General features: G+C 46.9%; 2 protein-coding genes across 3 annotated transcripts in view; both read right to left on the bottom strand.

Annotated features, from left to right (window-relative positions):
* The window catches only part of LONRF3 (LON peptidase N-terminal domain and ring finger 3), a 46,360-nt gene extending 43,546 nt beyond the window's left edge, over positions 1–2,814 (bottom strand). For both annotated transcript variants that reach the window (XM_080991110.1, XM_080991109.1), the window contains exon 1: positions 1,944–2,814. In XM_080991110.1, coding sequence (XP_080847236.1) covers positions 1,944–2,799 — 856 coding nt within the window. In that variant the 5' untranslated portion in view covers positions 2,800–2,814. The remainder of the gene's footprint in view (positions 1–1,943) is intronic.
* Positions 2,815–6,660: 3,846 nt separating this feature from the next.
* COMMD5 (COMM domain containing 5) overlaps positions 6,661–18,166 on the bottom strand; it is a 30,669-nt gene continuing 19,163 nt past the window's right edge. Inside the window, exons 5-7 of the mRNA XM_080991161.1 lie at positions 17,605–17,700; positions 12,193–12,268; positions 6,661–6,990 (exon numbers count right to left, since the gene is read on the bottom strand). Of these exons, the coding sequence (XP_080847287.1) occupies positions 6,889–6,990; positions 12,193–12,268; positions 17,605–17,700 (274 nt within the window). The 3' untranslated portion in view covers positions 6,661–6,888. The remainder of the gene's footprint in view (positions 6,991–12,192; positions 12,269–17,604; positions 17,701–18,166) is intronic.

The following is an 18,166-nucleotide window of genomic DNA, read 5'->3' on the forward strand; positions in this document are numbered from 1 at the left end:
TCTAATTCCAGTGAGCAAGAGACCACAGCAATGAGTCATTGGCAATTTAACTAAATATGATCAGCCCGCCAGTGGGATGCTTTGGAAAACGCGACCTGTGCTTCGTTACACAACCATTCCATAGGAAGGGGGCAGGGAATTAAGACCGGGCTACTAAGCTTATGCAACATACTGTTCTCCTGACCTACTTTCACTTCGGACGGAATCGACAAGACTTTGGTGAGGATGCAAAGGTGAGGGTTTGCCTGATGGACAAGACACAGCCAGGGTTCATTGCTCTTTCCGTTCCTGGGCTAGATGCTAGTTAGGGGGTGTTGCTAATCGTGTGCGTGGTCCAGGGACTTACGTGATCTCCTGTCATTTCCTCTACTTTTAAAAAAGCTTTTTTTAAAAAAAACACGACGACGACAACAACAACAACGACAACAACAACTTTGTTTATAGGGCAGCTCAGCATGCTGCAAAGCACCGTGCAGCTTACAGATCGATATTTGTAGCTGTACATATAAATCAGCATATGTACATTTTAGTCACGCCGAACCTTTTAAAGACCTTGCAGGCTACACCCCTCGGAGGGGGGTGGGTACTTAGATCCCCTTCTACAGTGGTACCTCGGGTTAAGTACTTAATTCGTTCCGGAGGTTCGTTCTTAACCTGAAACTGTTCTTAACCTGAAGCACCAGTTTAGCTAATGGCGCCTCCTGCTGCCGCCACGCTGCCATCGCGCGATTTCTGTTCTCATCCTGAAGCAAAGTTCTTAACCTGAAGCACTATTTCTGGGTTAGCGGAGTCTGTAACCTGAAGCGTATGTAACCCGAGGTACCACTGTATTTCGTGGCCGGCAGTATAAGCTGACCAAGATATTCAGGTTGAAACCCATCACATTAATTGATACCGTCAGCATCCCAGTGGAAACACACCTGTCGTTCTTTTAACACACTTTGGCTTTATACAAAGATGAGAGGCCGCCAGAAGCATAGTGGTGATAAGACTACCTTGAAGGTCTGAATCAGTGTTACTAAGCTGTAATTTATCATGTTTGTATTTACCTTCTATTCCATCCTGCCAACAGGCAAGAAGAGCTTTCTTACATGGCAGGTGTAGATGTGGGGTACATTGGTTGTATGAATGCGCACTCTCACCAGGTACCACACTATGCACAAGCAGTTACACTGATCTGCCCTGGATAACATACACGGCAAACAGAGCCCTTGTTTAGGCACTCACAATAGTGACCCAACACTAATACTAAATCTGTCAAAACAAGCTGCGATTGGAGTACAATAAACTCAGATTCATAACAATCGGTGCACATCTTCTGTATAAGGTTGCTGGCTTCTTCTTTTTCACTGATCTGCTGCTATACCTTTACACCCATCCACCCACACCCCAGCAGCAGCTCTACATATTGCCAAGAGCTGTACCAGTTGAATTTCTGCCTGTCAGGATACGAGACAGGGCCGGAGAGCAGGGCCAGTTTAACAAATAACAGCAGCTGGCCACCTCACCTCTGTGTCCCTCAGAAAAGTTTAAGAAGTTGCAAGGAGAACGGGAAACTTCAAAGGAGTGACAAGGAGCTGGTTCACACGTGCGTATTTATTTATAGGAAACGGAAACTTCCTGTGGTAGCTTGCACATGTGCACGAGTCACCAGATAGATAAAAACACGGAGAAAAGTTTCAACCCCACCCCGCCACCCCGCCAAGAATACCACTTTCCCCCATCAAAGCGAGGAAACTCACACGCTCATTTGCGAGTCAGCAAGAAAGGAAGGGAATAACGCGTTCTACGCTCACGCGTGAGCAGGCTAGCAGAAATACAACCCCACAGGTCCCTGGTTAAGCGAGAGGAAGAGAGAGAAAAGAAAAGAAAAGAAAAGAAAAGGTGGCGCTGAGTAATCCACTGCCCACCTCACCTACGGAGCGCATCGCAAGGTAATTTACCTAATCGGATTGCTTCGTTGTACTTCTGAAGGGCAGCCTGAAGATTCTTCTCCTTATATAAGAGATTCCCTTCACACCGGAGCTGCGACGCCTTCACTCTTTCAGGAAAGCATTTGGCCAACAGGTTGCTGAGGACGACATTTATCCGGAGCCGGGGCAGAGCGCCCTTGCCCTGTGGGCAGATGTTGCATCCTGCCGCCTGGCCCTTTTCCTTCTCCAGGCACTTTTTGCAAAAAGTGTGGCCGCAGAGCAACGAGACAGGCTCGTAGAGGAAACCTTGGCATTTGTGGCAGCCGAAGACCTCCCATTCACGTACCGGCGCCGAGCTGCTTTTCAATCGGATGCTGCGCGCCATGCAATCCACCAGCTCGCCCATTTGCTCCGCGCGCAGCAGCCGACTGTTGCCCGACGCCAGCTGACAGAGCCGAAGGACTTCGGGGAGCTGCCCGCTCTGCGCCAGCCACCGTTCTGCCCTCTGGAGCATCCCCTGCCACTCGGGCGGGCGCATCGTGGTCTCTGGCTGCCGCGAGGACGCAGGGAGGGCGACGGAAGCCGAGGAAGAAGAGCGCTCTGAATCGCGCGCCTGGAGAGCCTCGGCAGCCACGCTTAGAGCTGGTAGCTTTTGCTCCTCCTGCCGCTGCGGGGAGCCCATGACTAGGCGGGCTGCTTGAGCGGAGGCGGTGGGTGGCTTCTGCTCGGGAGGGCGGGCACGCTGCTCAAGTGGCGCCGCGGAGCACGACAAGCTGGAGGAGGCAGAGGCAGCGTCTACACCGCGCTGTTGCTGCTGCCCGTCTGTTTCTGTGGAAGCGCCAGCCCCTCCATTCTGCCGGCTTCCCTCCCCAGACACGCCCCTCATGAAAGTACCTCATCTATGCAAAATACTTATGTAAAAATCAAGAGGCCAATGTGATTGTCTGCCTCGCTTTCCTTCTCTCCACCCCTCCCTCCTCCCACTGCAGCCGCTCATTGGGCAGCGGCGTGCGGGATGGTTACAAAACCCAGGCAGTTTTATAATGTGTTGTTGCTGCGAGCGAGTTGCAGGACGAGGGAAGCGCTTGGAGTTTGGGTTCACCTCCTCGTTTCAGTTAGCTCGCCGAAGCAACCCCACAACACGGGTGGGTAAACAGGGGCAGGATTCAGCCTGCCGTTCGTTTCTAACAAGAGCTCCCCAAGATCCCATCCACGGAAGCCCCATACGAAAGAAATGCACTGTGTCCACACGTTGCACTGTACACGGTGAGGTGTCTCTGCGTGTGTTCAAATGTTTGTGCACATGCTTTGGGGCTTTCCAAAGGGACCTGGTTGGGCACCATGAGAACAGGATGCTGGACTAGATGGGCCATTCGCCTGATCCAGCAGGCTCGTCTTATTTGGATTAGCAGAACTGCAAACCTATGCATCCAGTTTAGTTTACCTAGGAGTAAGCTGCTGCATCAAACTCTCTCAGGTGGTCCTTCTGTCCTTGCATGCTTTCATTCCCGAAACTGACAACATTCCCTTCCCTTACAGAAGCAGGTCTGCAAACATTCCAGTAGCTTCATCCCCTGAGCGCACCAGCTTAGCCAGTTGATAGGCAGCTAGGCTTCCCCACTGCAAGTGCATCACATTACAGTGAACTGCTCAACTTACCCTTAAGTGTGCTTCGGTGTGTTTACAGTATACACATTGACTTTGCATCGCAGCTGACCCATTTAATGTAATTTTGACTGCAGAGCTACAGTTTGGTGAATTATGCCTTAAATAGCTGGGAGAGGCACATTTAAAGTGACTAAGGTTTAGATTTCAAAACAAACAGCAAAAATGTGTCATTGCTGCAAGAATATCTTCATTCAGAGATCAAGTGGCCAATTGCCTCTCACAGTGGGAATCACTCTTACGATGAAGGGTATTGAAAATAGCAACAGGTGGCCATCAAAGCAAGAGCCAGGAAGAAAAACTGATAATGCAATTATGAAAAGATGAGTGAAAAAGGGGGTCAGACTTTCTCAGTTTGTAAATAAGCTCTCAGAATAAAAAATGGGGACATGAACAACTTTTACACATCTCCCTATAATAGACTTGTTAAGTGTTTGTGGCTCAGCACGGCTCACAGCTCAACTAGGCTTGCCGAAAGGGAGGGCTCAGATGATGATAAAATGGAGGCAGGATGTGGTGGTACTTGGGGAAGAGGGCCAGCTCAGTGCCAGAGGTTGCAAATTCAATCCTCAGCATTCCCAGGAAGTGTCATGGACTAGCTGGATGCAGATGAGTGGTGCGAAGAACTAGCTGGGGAATTCCTAAGGGAAGAAGGTTCAGAACCCGGGGATTGGTGGTGGGACAACAATGAGTGGTCAGAGGGAGAAGAGGGAGCAGCCTGGGAAGAGGAAGTATTGGAAGCTGAAGAGGTAACAGGGCTTAGTGGCCTGGAGAAGTCTGTGGCAGAGAAAAGCTCAGAAGGCAAAAGCTGAAGCGGAGTAGGAAGGAGGCCAAGAGGCAGAGAGGAGTCTGGATGGTGAAGAGCCTCTCCTGCTGCAACTCCCCTACCTTCTGGTCTCCAAAAACCATTGAAGGTATGAAGAGGAAGGAGCAAAGACAGGCACCGCAACTGAGTCTCAGATTGCCTGGGGAAGACCCAGCGGAGGAGGAGACTTAAGCAATGATGGGAGAATTGCAGAGTTGGGAGGGGACTCCAAGGGTTCCCTGGTCCAATCCCCTGCAATGCAGCAACCTCAACTAGATCACACATGACAGATGGCCACTCAACATCTGCTTAAGAACCTCCAAGAAAGGGGAGTCCACTACCTCCTGTGGGAATCTGTTCCACTATTGAACAGCTGCTTTGCTCAGCAGCTATTATATAATAGGCAGTTGCTTAACTGCTCACAATGAAAAAAATAGTAGCTGGAGATGAAAGCGGAGGGGCTTCATAAATTAAATGAGTGCTGAATATTTAAGGTATCAGACAAGTCTGGCTCTTGGCTGTCTGATGACTGGGGTTGTCTGATGACTGATGGCTGTCTGGCAAAGATGACTGGGGTTAGCAATGGGTGAACCTGTTGGTTTTGGTTTCTCAGTTCATTTTTCCACTCTTGAGTTCAATTCTCCACATTAGTTTGCTGACACCCTTTCTCCTTGTCCAGGGGAGGGTCAGATTGCTCTTGCCAGCTGTCTCAACTGACCACTTGCTTTTGCAATTAGGCTAGCAGCCTTAGGGGTGCACGTTTCCCACTCCTGTTTTAAAGTGTCATGTAGGCATTGATGACAAAAGGAAGTACTGCAGAATTTGTCCCCCCAAGAAGGAGTGGTGGGAAGCAGCTTAGACTGGTTGTTGCAACGATTAGAAAAATTCATGGACGATAAAGCTTTCAGTGGTTACTAGCCGCAAGGGCCGTGTTCTACCTCCATTGTCGGAGGCAATACATCTCTGAATATATTGCCTCCGACGATGTATCCAGAGCACTGTTGTTCTCAGATTCCGCTTGGAGGCTTCCCAGAGGCATTTAGCTTGCTTCTGTGAAAAGAAGATGCTGGACTAGATGGGGCCTGATCCAGCAGGCTCTTCTTTCCCCTCTGAATGTATATATTGCTCAGTTGAACAGAAGAAGTTTGGATAACTGGGTCCATAGCTCCATCGGTAAAGCAAGAAACACTTAATCTAAGGATCATGGATTTGAGCCCCACATTGGGCAAAATATTCCTGCATTGCAGGTTGTTGGAGTGGATGATACTTGTGGCCCCTTCCAACTCTATGCCAAGGATCCTGTGCAACAGCAACACTACGGTCTGGCCAACAGTCCCCCCCCCCCCCCCCAGTTCCCCACAATAATTAATAAAGGCCTTGACCCTTAAGAAAGAAGGGCATTTTCGCTGGCCAGGTTTAATTCAAATCCATCAAACCTCCTTTGGGGAAGGTTCTCAGGCAGGGTGGAAGGAGAAAGAACTTGCCCATGTGAAGACCACCTGGTGGAAACCCTTACACATATGGTTTTCAATTGTAAACTATATGCTGATCTCCGCCAGCAATTTCTAAATCAACTCTGTATCCCCAAATGGAAACCAGAGTCAGAGGTCATACATTTACTATTACTGGGGGGAATGATCAGGAGCTCACCAAGTTAGTGGCTAAATATCTCTATTTGGTTTTTTTGTCATCGAAATAAACTGCAGACGTCTGATCTCCCTGGAGATGTGACGATAGACTACTCTGCCTCCTTTCTTTTAGCAAATGTTTTGCACCACTGGGGAAGTGGTAATTCTGTATTGATTTGTTTTGGATGTTGTATGTGATGCCAATAAAGGTTTTACGATACGATACGATATGATATGATAAAGGCCTTGAGTGGAGTTACACAGTTTAGGGATACTTCCCTGCTTCTTCTTCAACAAACTTCAAGTCTCTTTTACTTTCATTGTATACAACACAATGCCAGCTGCAATTCTTCTTTAAGCAAACAAGCAAGCACACATGCACACACGCACGCACGCAAGCAAGCAAACAAACAAACTGAATTTCATTCCTGACAAATTTCCCTGTTTTTCAGCTAAAGGTCATCTGAAAGGCTACAACACCTTTCCCCACCTGTTTTGCTATGCTCCCTGTAGAGCAGGCTATGAGCAGATCTCTCACAAACCCTTAGAAATAATTAGTGAGATGAATCAGCACTCTTTCAGAAAGGGCTTTTTCACATCTATAGGGACAGCTATTTTTAAAACGTTTCAATGAATCACGCAAAAGGGCTTATCCAACGAGGATAATGCTATCTTTATGTGTAAAACTTAAAGGAAAAATAACAACAATCTAACAGTTGCTTCTATTACACAGGCGAAAAAATATTTACAGCCACATTATCAGAAGGGTGACGTTGCAATACATGTGATTACAAAACAGAAGCAACTTCTTTTTGATGGTGTTTCTTGTGTGGTTCTCCTAATGTCTTCAAGCCCCAATAACTTAATCAGAAAGGGTTCAGTCCTGAATTTTCAGAACACTCCTTTTCTCCAGGTCATTCATCTCCTTCAGGATCAGAGCAACATTGTACCTTAATTCTTGGAATTTTCCAGCTGGCACCTGGAATATAAAAATACTCAGAAAGGTCAGGGTACAACATCTCCTTCTGAGAATATATAATAGGCTTGTAGGAGGCCCCTGAATCCTGAACCTATTTAGAGGACAAGTCACTAGAGGAGAAATCCGACAGATCACCTGAACATTATGTCCCCCAAATTGAAACGATCTAATTAATTGCATTTTTGCAGATCTTAACTAGCCCACAAAAATTTCCTGCCCAACATGACTACAAAGGGAGACCGTGACTTTCCTTTCCTAGCCACTTTGAGCCTCCTTCAATTCCGTACCCATGCATCTGGGAGTAAGCGCTTCAGAACTCAGTGGATTTACTCCCAAGTATTCATTTACAAATTGCAAAGCTTTCTTACCTGCCCTTCACTGTAAGGTCCGAGGGCAAGTTATGACAATATGCAATTACAGAAAATGAAATTATAAGAACAAGTCATCAGCATTACAATGATAAAACACATAAATCCATTCCAAACGCAACAGAACAGTATAAATTCAGCAAAAGGGGCGGGTCCCACAAAACACACTACTTTAATCGTCAAAGGCCAGGGGCAAAAAGGTGAGACGTCAGCATCTGTCAAAAGCTGCATAATGACGGTGCCAGATAGGAAGGCAGTTGTACAATTTAGAGGTTGCCACAGAGAATGCCTTTTCCCAGGCTGTCATTCCCTGCAATTCTGAGTGTGAGGGATCTACCAAGAGAGTTCTCTCCTCTGCAGATAATAATAACGTTCAACCAGTACGCATGTACAGGATTGTGCCATTAAATCTGTCATCAAAACTTTTTATCAACAGCAGATTTAATTGTTAGATTTATTAGCAGCAGCCTTGCACTTGTTACTCAGGAACTCAAAGATACCAAAATATCGGGGCAGTTTTGAAGTCAGCGATTAAAATCAGTTTTGAAACATTTAGCTTGCCATCTTGATTGAAAATGGCATCCAGATATATCCAAACCTAGGTGAAAACCTGCTCCTCAGGAATAATCACCCAAAATGTGCTAATGATATCTTAAAAGGTGTCCGAATGCACAACTTTCCAAAATACTTTTTAAAAAACAAACAAACCCAAATGCATTGAAAAACATGGGGAAAAAACTTCTTTCATGTTGCTTTGATGGAACGACCTCCTGAAAACACCCAGAACAAAACAAACAAGCTGGTTGCATAACTTTGTATAAAGAAAAGCCGCAGTTTCAGCAACTTCTGTGTTTTCCCCACCTCCTGGAGAGTACAGGATCCGACCTGGCCACTTAGCACACGAGTGTGCTGACTTAGAAAAATGTGATAGCTCAGGATGAATTTCTCTTTCAGCCTACCAACAGCATTAAGGATTTTCCTCATCTAGTTGCCAAATCCCTTCATTAGATTCATGAACTAATGAGAGATAATCTGTGGAAATGACTGCTTATCTCCCTGCTACCAAACATACAGCTCAGTAGGTAGAGCACGTGACTTTTAATGTAAGGGCTGTGGGTTTGAGCCTCACATTGGGCAGGAGTCCTGCATTGCAGAGGGTTGGACTAGAAGACCCTCAGGGTCCCTTCCAACTCTACAATTCTATGATTCTATACCAGGGTCTCCCAAGCTTGCATCTCCAGCTGTTTTAGGACAACAGTCCCCACCATCCCTGACCACTGGTCCAGCTAGCTAAGGATGGTGGGAGTGGTAGTCCAAAAAACAGCTGGAGACCCAGGTTTGAGACACACAGTTCGATACCAATTCACCTCTCACATCACACACTTCATACTCCAGATTAAGCTTTGTAGGATCTACATCAGTGCTGGGAAACCTGTGGCCCTCCAGATGTTGCTAGACTTCAACTCCCATTATCTCTGAATGCTGGGGGGAGGGTGTGTGCTGCTGATAGGGGCTGGATTCCAACAACATCTGGAAGGCCACAGGCTATCCAGCCCTGACCTACATTATGGATTTTCAAATCAAATTTAGGCAAAAAGGAGAACTTGCTCTCTGGAGAATTATTTCTTGTCCGCACCACAACAACTGCATTTCACATTAATTTCTGCAGAGCTACAATACTGCCCACTCAGTTCCATGTTGCCCCCGCCTTCCAAGAAGGAATGGGGGAGAACTTAAGAGCCCTAATGGACCAGGCTAAAAGCCCACCCAGTTCAGCATCCAGCTCTCACAATGGCCACCAGAAGCCTGGGAGTCCATCAGCAGGACATGGGGGCAACCCAACGTTCTCTGCTTGCAATTTCTAGCAACTGGTATACATGGGCTTGCTAAAACTTGTTGCTTAAACACGAAGGCAGGCTTGCAGGAACCACTCTGAGAAAGAGGTGTGAACCACTAGAAGGGACCCCCTTTCAAGAAGGCACTGTTTGTGTGGGCAAGCACCTCTCCATGGCCACTGTACTTTACAACCCTGCAATTCTCTGCAAAAGCAGAGTGGCAGCTCTAGAAAGGTTTGAAGGCCAAAGCTTAGTGTGAATTTACAAGGCTGTGCACCATAGCTCACTGGGCAGAGCATCTGCTTTGCATTTAGAAGGCTTCAGGTTCCATCCCTGACATCTCCAGGTAAGGCTAGGAGACAACTCTGGAGAGCTGTTGTCAGCCAGGATGCACGGCCAGATGTACCAGTGGTCTGACTTGGTATAAGCGAGCTTCCTACACTCCTAACTATATCTTGCATTTCAAATGTTCATTAGTTACCGTATTTTTCGCTCTATAGGACACACCGGACCCTAGGAGGGAGAGAACAGGGAAAAAAAAATTCTCCCCCTCTCTGCTCAGCGCCCCTTCAGCGAAGTGGCAGGAGAAATGGAGCCCCTTCCATTTCTCCTCCTGCTTCACTGAAGGGGCGCTGTGCAGAGAGGGAAAACTGTGCAGCGCCTTTCCAGCGAAGCGAAGCCTGGAGAACAAGAGGGATTGGTGTGCACCGACCCCTTTCGCTCTCCAGGCTTCAGGCGGCTATCCGCAAGCCTCTGGAGTGCAGCAGGAGTTCTCGCTGCACTCCGAAGACCTGCGGATAGCTGCCTGAAGCCCCCGGAGCGCAGCGGGAGTTCCCGCTGCGCTCCGGGGGCTTCAGGCGGCTTCAGCGAAAGCAACGCGAAGCCTCTGGAGTGCGGCGGGAGCACTCCCACTGCGCTTCGGAGGCTTCATGTTGCTATCGCTGAAGCCAAGGAGCCTGCATTCGCTCCATAGGATGCACACACATTTCCCCTTAATTTTTGGAGCAAAAAATACGGTATTTGCATATTTAGATGGCTGAGCTGATTAAAGTCTGTTCAGCAGCAGCAGACAATGCTAGGGAAAGCCAGTGTGGCTCCCCTCGCGATGCTGTTGAACTCCCCTAAAACCCCAGCCAACATGGCCAACAGGAACTGCTCTTGGCATCAGTCTGTCTCAAGAGGCAATGGAGTGAGCCTCCTCTCTGGGACGCAAGCCTGGGCAGTGTGTATGGAGGTCCTGGGCTACCCAGACAACAAGACTCTCCTATCAGCCTTCTTGGTGTGGCCCAAAGGAAATCTGAGCAATACATTTGGCACCACCTTGGCTGCAGCAGTTGCCGGAAGGAGGAGTACAAGGCACCATCCAACCGTCTTAGGGACTCTACTCTGGATTTGTGTTGGGTTTACTCCTGAGCCTTTTCTTCTTCCAAAGATGTCCCACAAAGCAGCAGGGATGTATTTTCCCTTGGGGTTTACTCCCGAAGCCTTTCTCACGAATGAGTATAGCAGAGGTTTAGGACCAGAGTTTTCCTTCTCCTAGATGAGCTACCTTCCCAGGCTGACAAACCCCATCTGCCCCTCACCTCTTTCAACAGCTTATTCAAAAACCACCATCTTGACCATTGGACCCACTACTGGTCTCTTCATCCAATCTGTTAGAGCCTGTCTTCACATGCAGGGGAATTCCCTAATTCACCAAAGGTATCAGACCCTTTGGCTACCCTCACTTAGTTTAGCCAGCTAGTTGAAGCAGTTTTCTGAGTTGTGACTGCTGTCACATGCTGACAGTTTCTAGGAGCCACAGGTGAGAGCTGAGTGCAGGGTAGGGACCAAAGGTGGACAAGCTATCACAGAAGGAGCATGATGTGCCAGGGGTGCTACCTTTCCCCTAATACCCCATACACTCCTCAGAAATGGTTGACCAACAAATATGGAGAACCCACACTGACACTTTGTGCTGAATTTCTTCTGAGATGATGAGCTGTGGCTTTTGGAGAAGAATGTTTTTATTAAACAATGCCTGACACACTACAAATCAATTATTTCCTATTATATAGGAATATAATTCTGGTACATTCTGCATTTCCTTTTTGGATGAAATGACCAGGAGATGGTTGCAACAACAAATACACTTTGATTGATTGATTGATTGATTGATTGATTGACTGACTGACTGATGGATGTTCATAAGTGGCAGGCTTAAGTGTAGTTTCAAGGGAATCTTAAAGATTTTAATTTATTTTTAAAATGCAATTAAATGTAAGCTGGATAAACTATTATGGTGAATGCATAAGAAGTGAACTCCTATGAAGATCTGCTCAGAAGGAAGTACCTTAAGCTCAATGGGACTTACTCCCAGGTAAGTATGTATAGGATTGCAACCTAAATGTATGGGAAACAGTAAACACACGAAGCTGCCTTATATGAAGTCAAACCAGTGGTCTATCTAGTTCAGTATTGTCTACACTGACTGGCAGAAGCTCTCCAAGGTTTCAGGTGGATGGCATTCCCAGCCCTAGCTAGAACTGGACCTGAGACAACTGGCATGCTCTGTCACTGAGCCAGAGCCCATTCAGTTGGATTTATCAGACTTGTTTGCTTTTCATGTTTCTCTCTGAATCCAGAAGAGCAAGAGATGTATATTTCCATTTTTTCACCCATCAAGCTCAGCCCTTGTTGGGGTCTCCTTCTTGGAATTTTCACTAAAGCACACAACCCTTATGCCTCGGCGCTGTTGTTTTAACCTCTTAAACCACAGCACTCACTCAGTGAACATTGGAAATAGAGATAATGCAATGCACTCTGAGAGCTTTAATTTGTTTTGCAGCCCAGGTCACCCTGTACCTGATTCTTAAGAGCAGTCTTTCAGAGAACTCCATACAAATCCATGAATATAAAATGCTTCCAAAGGCTTTCTAAAATTCCTAGTAAACAGCTATTCACTGTCGTACGAAGAATGTAAAGCGAGCCCACTCTTATTTAGCAATGGCAGTACTTACTTCAAAGCGATGAGCTGACCCGTCAGAGAGCTTTAGTTGCATTAAAATGGATGGCTGCAAAGCCCGAGCCAATGAGCTGAAATCAATCACATTATTACCATTAGAGTTGCTAGGGGAACAAGGAAGACTTGGACATGAGTCCTTTACATGTAGTGCAAAACAACAACAACAACAACAACAAAACCCCACAGGCAGTATCTGCTACATTCCAGGGGAATGTGTGCCTTTAAGCTGGACAGGAAACCAGATCCAATTGATGGCCACCACAGCTGGACTCTACATGTAAGCAAATGTGGGTATATGGGTAAAAAGTACAATGCAAATTTTCTTAAGATATAACCACTATATGAAAAACACAGGTGTCAAGGCTGTCTTAAGCATATGCGGCACTGGGGTGCAAAGATCCGCCAGGCGCCCCCCCCCATCCCCGTGCAACAAACGAGCCCGAGGCGTTGGCAACTGAGCGAAGCCAGGCGCCTCGTGGTGTGAGCAGCATGCACTGGGCGGGCCTCTCCACGGCCCTACACCAATCCCAGGCACGCAGGAGGGAGGAGCCAGCCGGCCACCTCAGTGCCTCGCTGGCTCGCTCGCCCCCGAACTCATGGTACAGAGCTGCCCACAGCAGAAGAGCCTGCAGCGGTGCTCCAACGGGTGGCCTCTTCCCCAGACTCCAACTCTTGGGCCCCAGACTCTTGGTCTGGAGCCCCTGAGAGCCTGGCTCCCGGGTGCCCCGCACCCTTGGCACCTATGGTTAATACGGCCCTGACAGGTGTTCTTCCAACCATGCGCTCTTGGAGGAAACTGATTTTATATAACCATTTCAATGAAGGTCTAGGCCCATTTTGGCACAGAAGCTGCTTTTTTCATAGGCCTTTGGCTAATTAAACACTCTACAGCCTTTTAAACCGTGTGCGTGCGTGCGCATGTGTTATTGTTTTGTTTATTGTTAGGCTATGTATTTTTGCGTTTTTATACTGCAAACCGCCTTGTGATACTCTGAGGAAGAGCAGCATATAAGATTTAATAAATAAATAAAATAATTGACGAGCTCTCCACAGTTTAAAGCATGAAACAAGATGCATTCCTGGAGACTATGGTTACGTGCTTAAATAATCATTATTGCTGGTATCGTTTTATTGTTTCTTGTGACTTCATCATTCATATACTTCCCCCCCCACCCCCCAATGAAAGAAAAACTGCTGGGGCTGCCCTATCAAAGGCTCAAACAGCTGGACTACTAACACAGTATATTACCTACTTTGACAGGCAACTGCTCTCTTAAGATCTCAGGAGCAAGCCTTTTCTTCTTCCTATCAGAGAAGTTTTTCACTGGAGATGCAAAGGACTGATCTAAGGTCCTTCCAACAAGCCAAAAAAGGTTTCATAACATTATAATCTATCCCATAGTATGATGTCAGCTGCTTTCAACCTGGTATTATGCCCCCCTCTAAATTCCTTAATTCCCCTAATGCTGGTCCCAGCTAAGTCCCACTCAGAGCAGAACCACTGAAATTAATGTGCATAACTAATTTTGCCCCATTAATTTCAATGGGCCCAGGTTTCGTTGAATGCAACCTACTGCTCTCTCTCTCTCTCTCTCTCTCTCCTAGCAGTGGGATTCATTTCTGAAAGTGTTATGAGCATTAGCATTCCTCAGTAAGGATGCACTCTCAGCAAACTAGCACGCAGGAAGTCAACAGGGTGGCAGGGGAGAGCAGTTTTCCACTACAGTGGTACCTCGGGTTAAGTACTTAATTCGTTCCGGAGGTCCGTTCTTAACCTGAAACTGTTCTTAACCTGAAGAACCACTTTAGCTATTGGGGCCTCCTGCTGCCGCCGCGCCGCCGGAGCATGATTTCTGTTCTCATCCTGAAGCAAAGTTCTTAACCTGAGGTACTATTTCTGGGTTAGCGGAGTCTGTAACCTGAAGAGTACTGTATGTAACCTGAAGCATATGTAACCTGAGGTACCACTGCGTTTCTCATTTGCAGAAAATTTTTCCATTCCCGAAAATACACTGTTTCATAAAGCTAATTAGAAACAGGATGATTGCATCATGATATCACTCCAACTGGGCAGTTTCAAAAACAGTAATTCACTCTCTGCTACCCTGCAAAACAGGTGAAGGCCACCATCCCCTTACCTAATTAATACATGACCCTGGAAGCAACCTTGAGTCATTATTGTTTGTTCAAGGTTTTCTAGCTGGATGAGAACATCCCTGCCTTAGGTGTTCCTGCTGCTTTGTTTTTAAATTAATCCTTAGTTGTTTTTATGGCTATGCTTGGAAACCACCTTGAGCTTGATATGAAAGACAATCTGTAAAATAAATTAATGAATTTGTATTTGCAAAAGGGGGCGGCAGGGGAGTTGAAAGGTGTTAAAACTGAAGGAGTTTAAATTTGATTTGATTTGAAACCAAAAGCACACATAATTCAAACATGGAAAATTAGATCTAAATAGAGTTAGGGCATGTGGGGAAACGTTCTGATTGAAAGTTATCAAAACAACAGAGTCGGTGGAAGAAGATTGGAAGAAATTTAAAGACTACTTACAGAAATATTGTAAAATTAATGAATGTTAGAATGATGACGGATTGAAGTTAAGCGGTTTCTAGCAGTAATGGTTAAAAGAATGGAAAAATTGGTTTTTAATAGGTAAAAATTTAATGTTATAATATATTAAGATTAAAGATCAGGATTAAGAAGGAGGGAAAGAAATTGCTGGACTAACAAACTGAATTGGAATACAAAAGAGGGAGGTATGAGGAGGTCCGGGAAACAAGTAAACGTAAAAGAAGTGATGAAAAGATGGAATTGTTTTTAACTGTTTTTTCTTTTCTTTTTGTATTTTGTATTGTGTATTTTTCTTTTTATTGTTAATTTTTTTCTTTTTTTTATTATTAATGCGGTCATTTTCTTGTGAAACTTTAATAAATATTATTTTAAAAAAAAAAGAAAGTTATCAAAACAACAACGGCAACCTCACATCGGCTGAGAAAGAAACCCATCTCTCTGAAAACAGGACAAGGACGTTATGGCAACCAAACTGAGGGAAGGGCCTTTCTGGAGCCAGCCTTGTTGAACACCCCCCAGAAGTAGAAAATGAATCACTGTGTGTGCCATTCTGCCAGCCAGTTGGCCTCTACCAAAATTAGAAAAGAAACCAGCAGATGCCAAGAGCTCTATAGCCAAGAATGAACTCTCCCCGTGCCTGTAGGTGAGGCTGTTGCCTGAGGATAAACAGGAAGTTTCTGGGCGAGCTGGCAAGGGATGGAAACCAAGAAGGAAGAAAACCCAAAAATGGAACCCACGTTCTCCAAGGAAGGACTGTTTACACCTCCCAAAACAACTAAGGTGAAGAATATTTAGCTATGTGTTCTCCAGTCTTTCGCTGGTGCGCGATATATAATAAAATCCACTGTTATGATAGTACTGTTGACTCCAAATAAATAGAGGGATCCAGCTCCCTCAACAGCTCCTGTCAGGTCAGGTTTCTCTACCTAAAACATGTTCAGCAGATTACCGTGTTTTTCGCCCTATAGGACGCACTTTTCCCCCTCCAAAAATGAAGGGGAAATGTGTGTGCGTCCTATGGGGCGAATGAAGGCTTTCGCTGAAGCCTGGAGAGCGAGAGGGTCGGTGCGCACCGACCCCTCTCGCTCTCCAGGCTTCAGGAAGCTATCCACAAGCCGTGGGAGAGCTGCATGAAATCGCGCAGCTCTCCCACGGCATGTGGAGAGCTGCCTGCACCCTGAAGCCTGGGGGCATGCTGAGCTCAGCGTCCCCCAGGCTTCGTGCTTCGTGCAGCTCTCCCACGGCTTGTGGAGAGCTGCCTGTTCTGGGGGCTGGGGTCGGGGGAAGCTCGGGCTTCCCCTGCCCCAGCCCCGCGCCTGGGGGGGGGGGGAATTTAAAAAAAATTCTTTATTTCCCCCCCCAAAACTAGGTGCGTCCTATGGGCCGGTGCACCCTATGGGCTGAAAAACACTGACTACCCGGCAACTACATAGAGCCTTTGTTGAACCAAGGTTCCAACAGATGCCTTCAGCATACTTAGAAGGGAGACACCCAGGAATTCCCAATATGGAACACAAATGCATTTATGGATGCAATCAGGTCGAGGGTATCATGCAATACCTGCTGATTTGCCCCTTATAAACCGTATTTTTCGCTCTATAAGACACACATTTTCCCCTCCAAAAATTAAGGGGAAATGTGTGTGTGTCCTATGGAGCAAATGCAGGCTCCTTGGCTTCAGCGATAGCAACGCGAAGCCTCCGAAGCGCAGTGGGAGCGCTCCCGCCGCACTCCAGAGGCTTTGAGTTGCTTTCGCTGAAGCCTGGGAGAGCGAGAGGGGTCGGTGCGCACCAACCTTCTCGGTCTCCAGGCTTCAAAGATAGCTTCATGAAGACTCTGGAGCGCAGCGGGAGCTCCCGCTGCGCTCCGGAGGCTTCGGGTTCCTTTCGCTGAAGCGTAGGTGCCCCTTCAGCTAAGGCGCAGCACCCCTTCAGCAAAGCGGGAAGAGAAATGGACGGGGCTCCGTTTCTCCTGCCGCTTCGCTGAAGGGGCGCTACGCAGAGAGGGGGAGAATTGTTTTTTCTTGTTCTCCCCCTCTAAAACAAGGTGCTGCCTATGGTCGGGTGCGTCCTATAGAGCGAAAAAAAAACGGTACAATGTACGGACAACTTTTTTTTATCTCCTCTTCTCAGGCTGATCCCCCTCAGGAAGTGACAGTCAAATGCCTAGGCTTAGCTGATAAAAGATCTAAAAATTACACACCTGGTAGCCAAATTTGCTCTGTTCCAGTTATGTTAATGCTTCCTAATTTTAAATATTTATGCTGTAAACTTTTTATGCTGCAAACTTTTATAGGTTATGTCGTGTGATTTCAGAGTCTTGCTCCTGCCTTTGTAAAGGCCTTTAGCTATACACAATAAATGGATTGATTGATTGATTGACTGACTGACTGACTTTCAGCAGACCAGCTCCCTACTTCCCTGTCTGCTACAGCCTGGAAAACTACCAACTATGAGAATGGCAGACTGTCAATTGGCAACAAGAACACAATCAGGGTCCCTCTGGGTTTACATCTGTCCTGGTGGTTAGGTTTTTCCTAAATGTGCTTGAGAAGGTGCTTATTTTTTAAGAATGGGGACGTCTCTGCTGCATGAATCCAAAGGCCTGTCCAGTCCAGCATTCTGTTCTCACAAAGGCCACCCTGAGGCCTATGGGAAGCCTGCAAGAAGGACACTCTCTTTCTCATGACCCCCAGCTACTGGAGGTAACACATAACCTTCATGCTCGTGTTTTCCTAACCAGGTGGGACCTGGCTGCTTTTGCCATCTGCCCAAACTGGGCCAGCCTCCACAGACACCCACTGAAAATTCAGGCATGGGCTTCATATATCCTGTACCTGGTAGAAATGGCCACATCTACCCTCCACTTGAAGTCTTCAATTCTAGGCAGCTTACTAGCTTGCTTCTGAATGGCCTCTTCAAGAGCAGGTTGCCTGTTGGTGAGAAAAAAAGAAACGGCACTCAAGAAAGCAGGAGCAAGACTCTTCAGAGCAGTGGTGCAATGGAACCTTTGTACCTCAAGGGCCACATTCCCTTCTGGACAATTTTCCAGGGGGCCACACCCACCAGTGGGCAGCATCAGAGGCAAAAGCAGCTTGAGAGGCAAAAACAAATTTTACCTTTGTATACCAAGCTAACTTTCTGCACACACTCACTTAGCTCTCTGCCCCCTTCATTCAGGCAAGCAAGCAAGAGAAATAGCCAAAGTTTAAGGGCAAATTCCAGCCAGGCAAAAACACTCAAGGAGGGTGTGCAGCAAGACACTGGTGTGGCATAGGGAGGGAGTGTGGCATAAGGCGGGTGTGTGGCCTGGAGAGAATCCCGAGGGCCAGACAGAGAGGTTGGGAGGGCCACATTTGGCCCCAGGGCCGAATTTCACCAACATTGCTCCAGAGGCAA

Source organism: Podarcis pityusensis (assembly GCF_964106645.2).
Source record: "Podarcis pityusensis genome assembly, chromosome: Z".
In the NCBI taxonomy this organism is placed as follows: Eukaryota; Metazoa; Chordata; class Lepidosauria; order Squamata; family Lacertidae; genus Podarcis; species Podarcis pityusensis.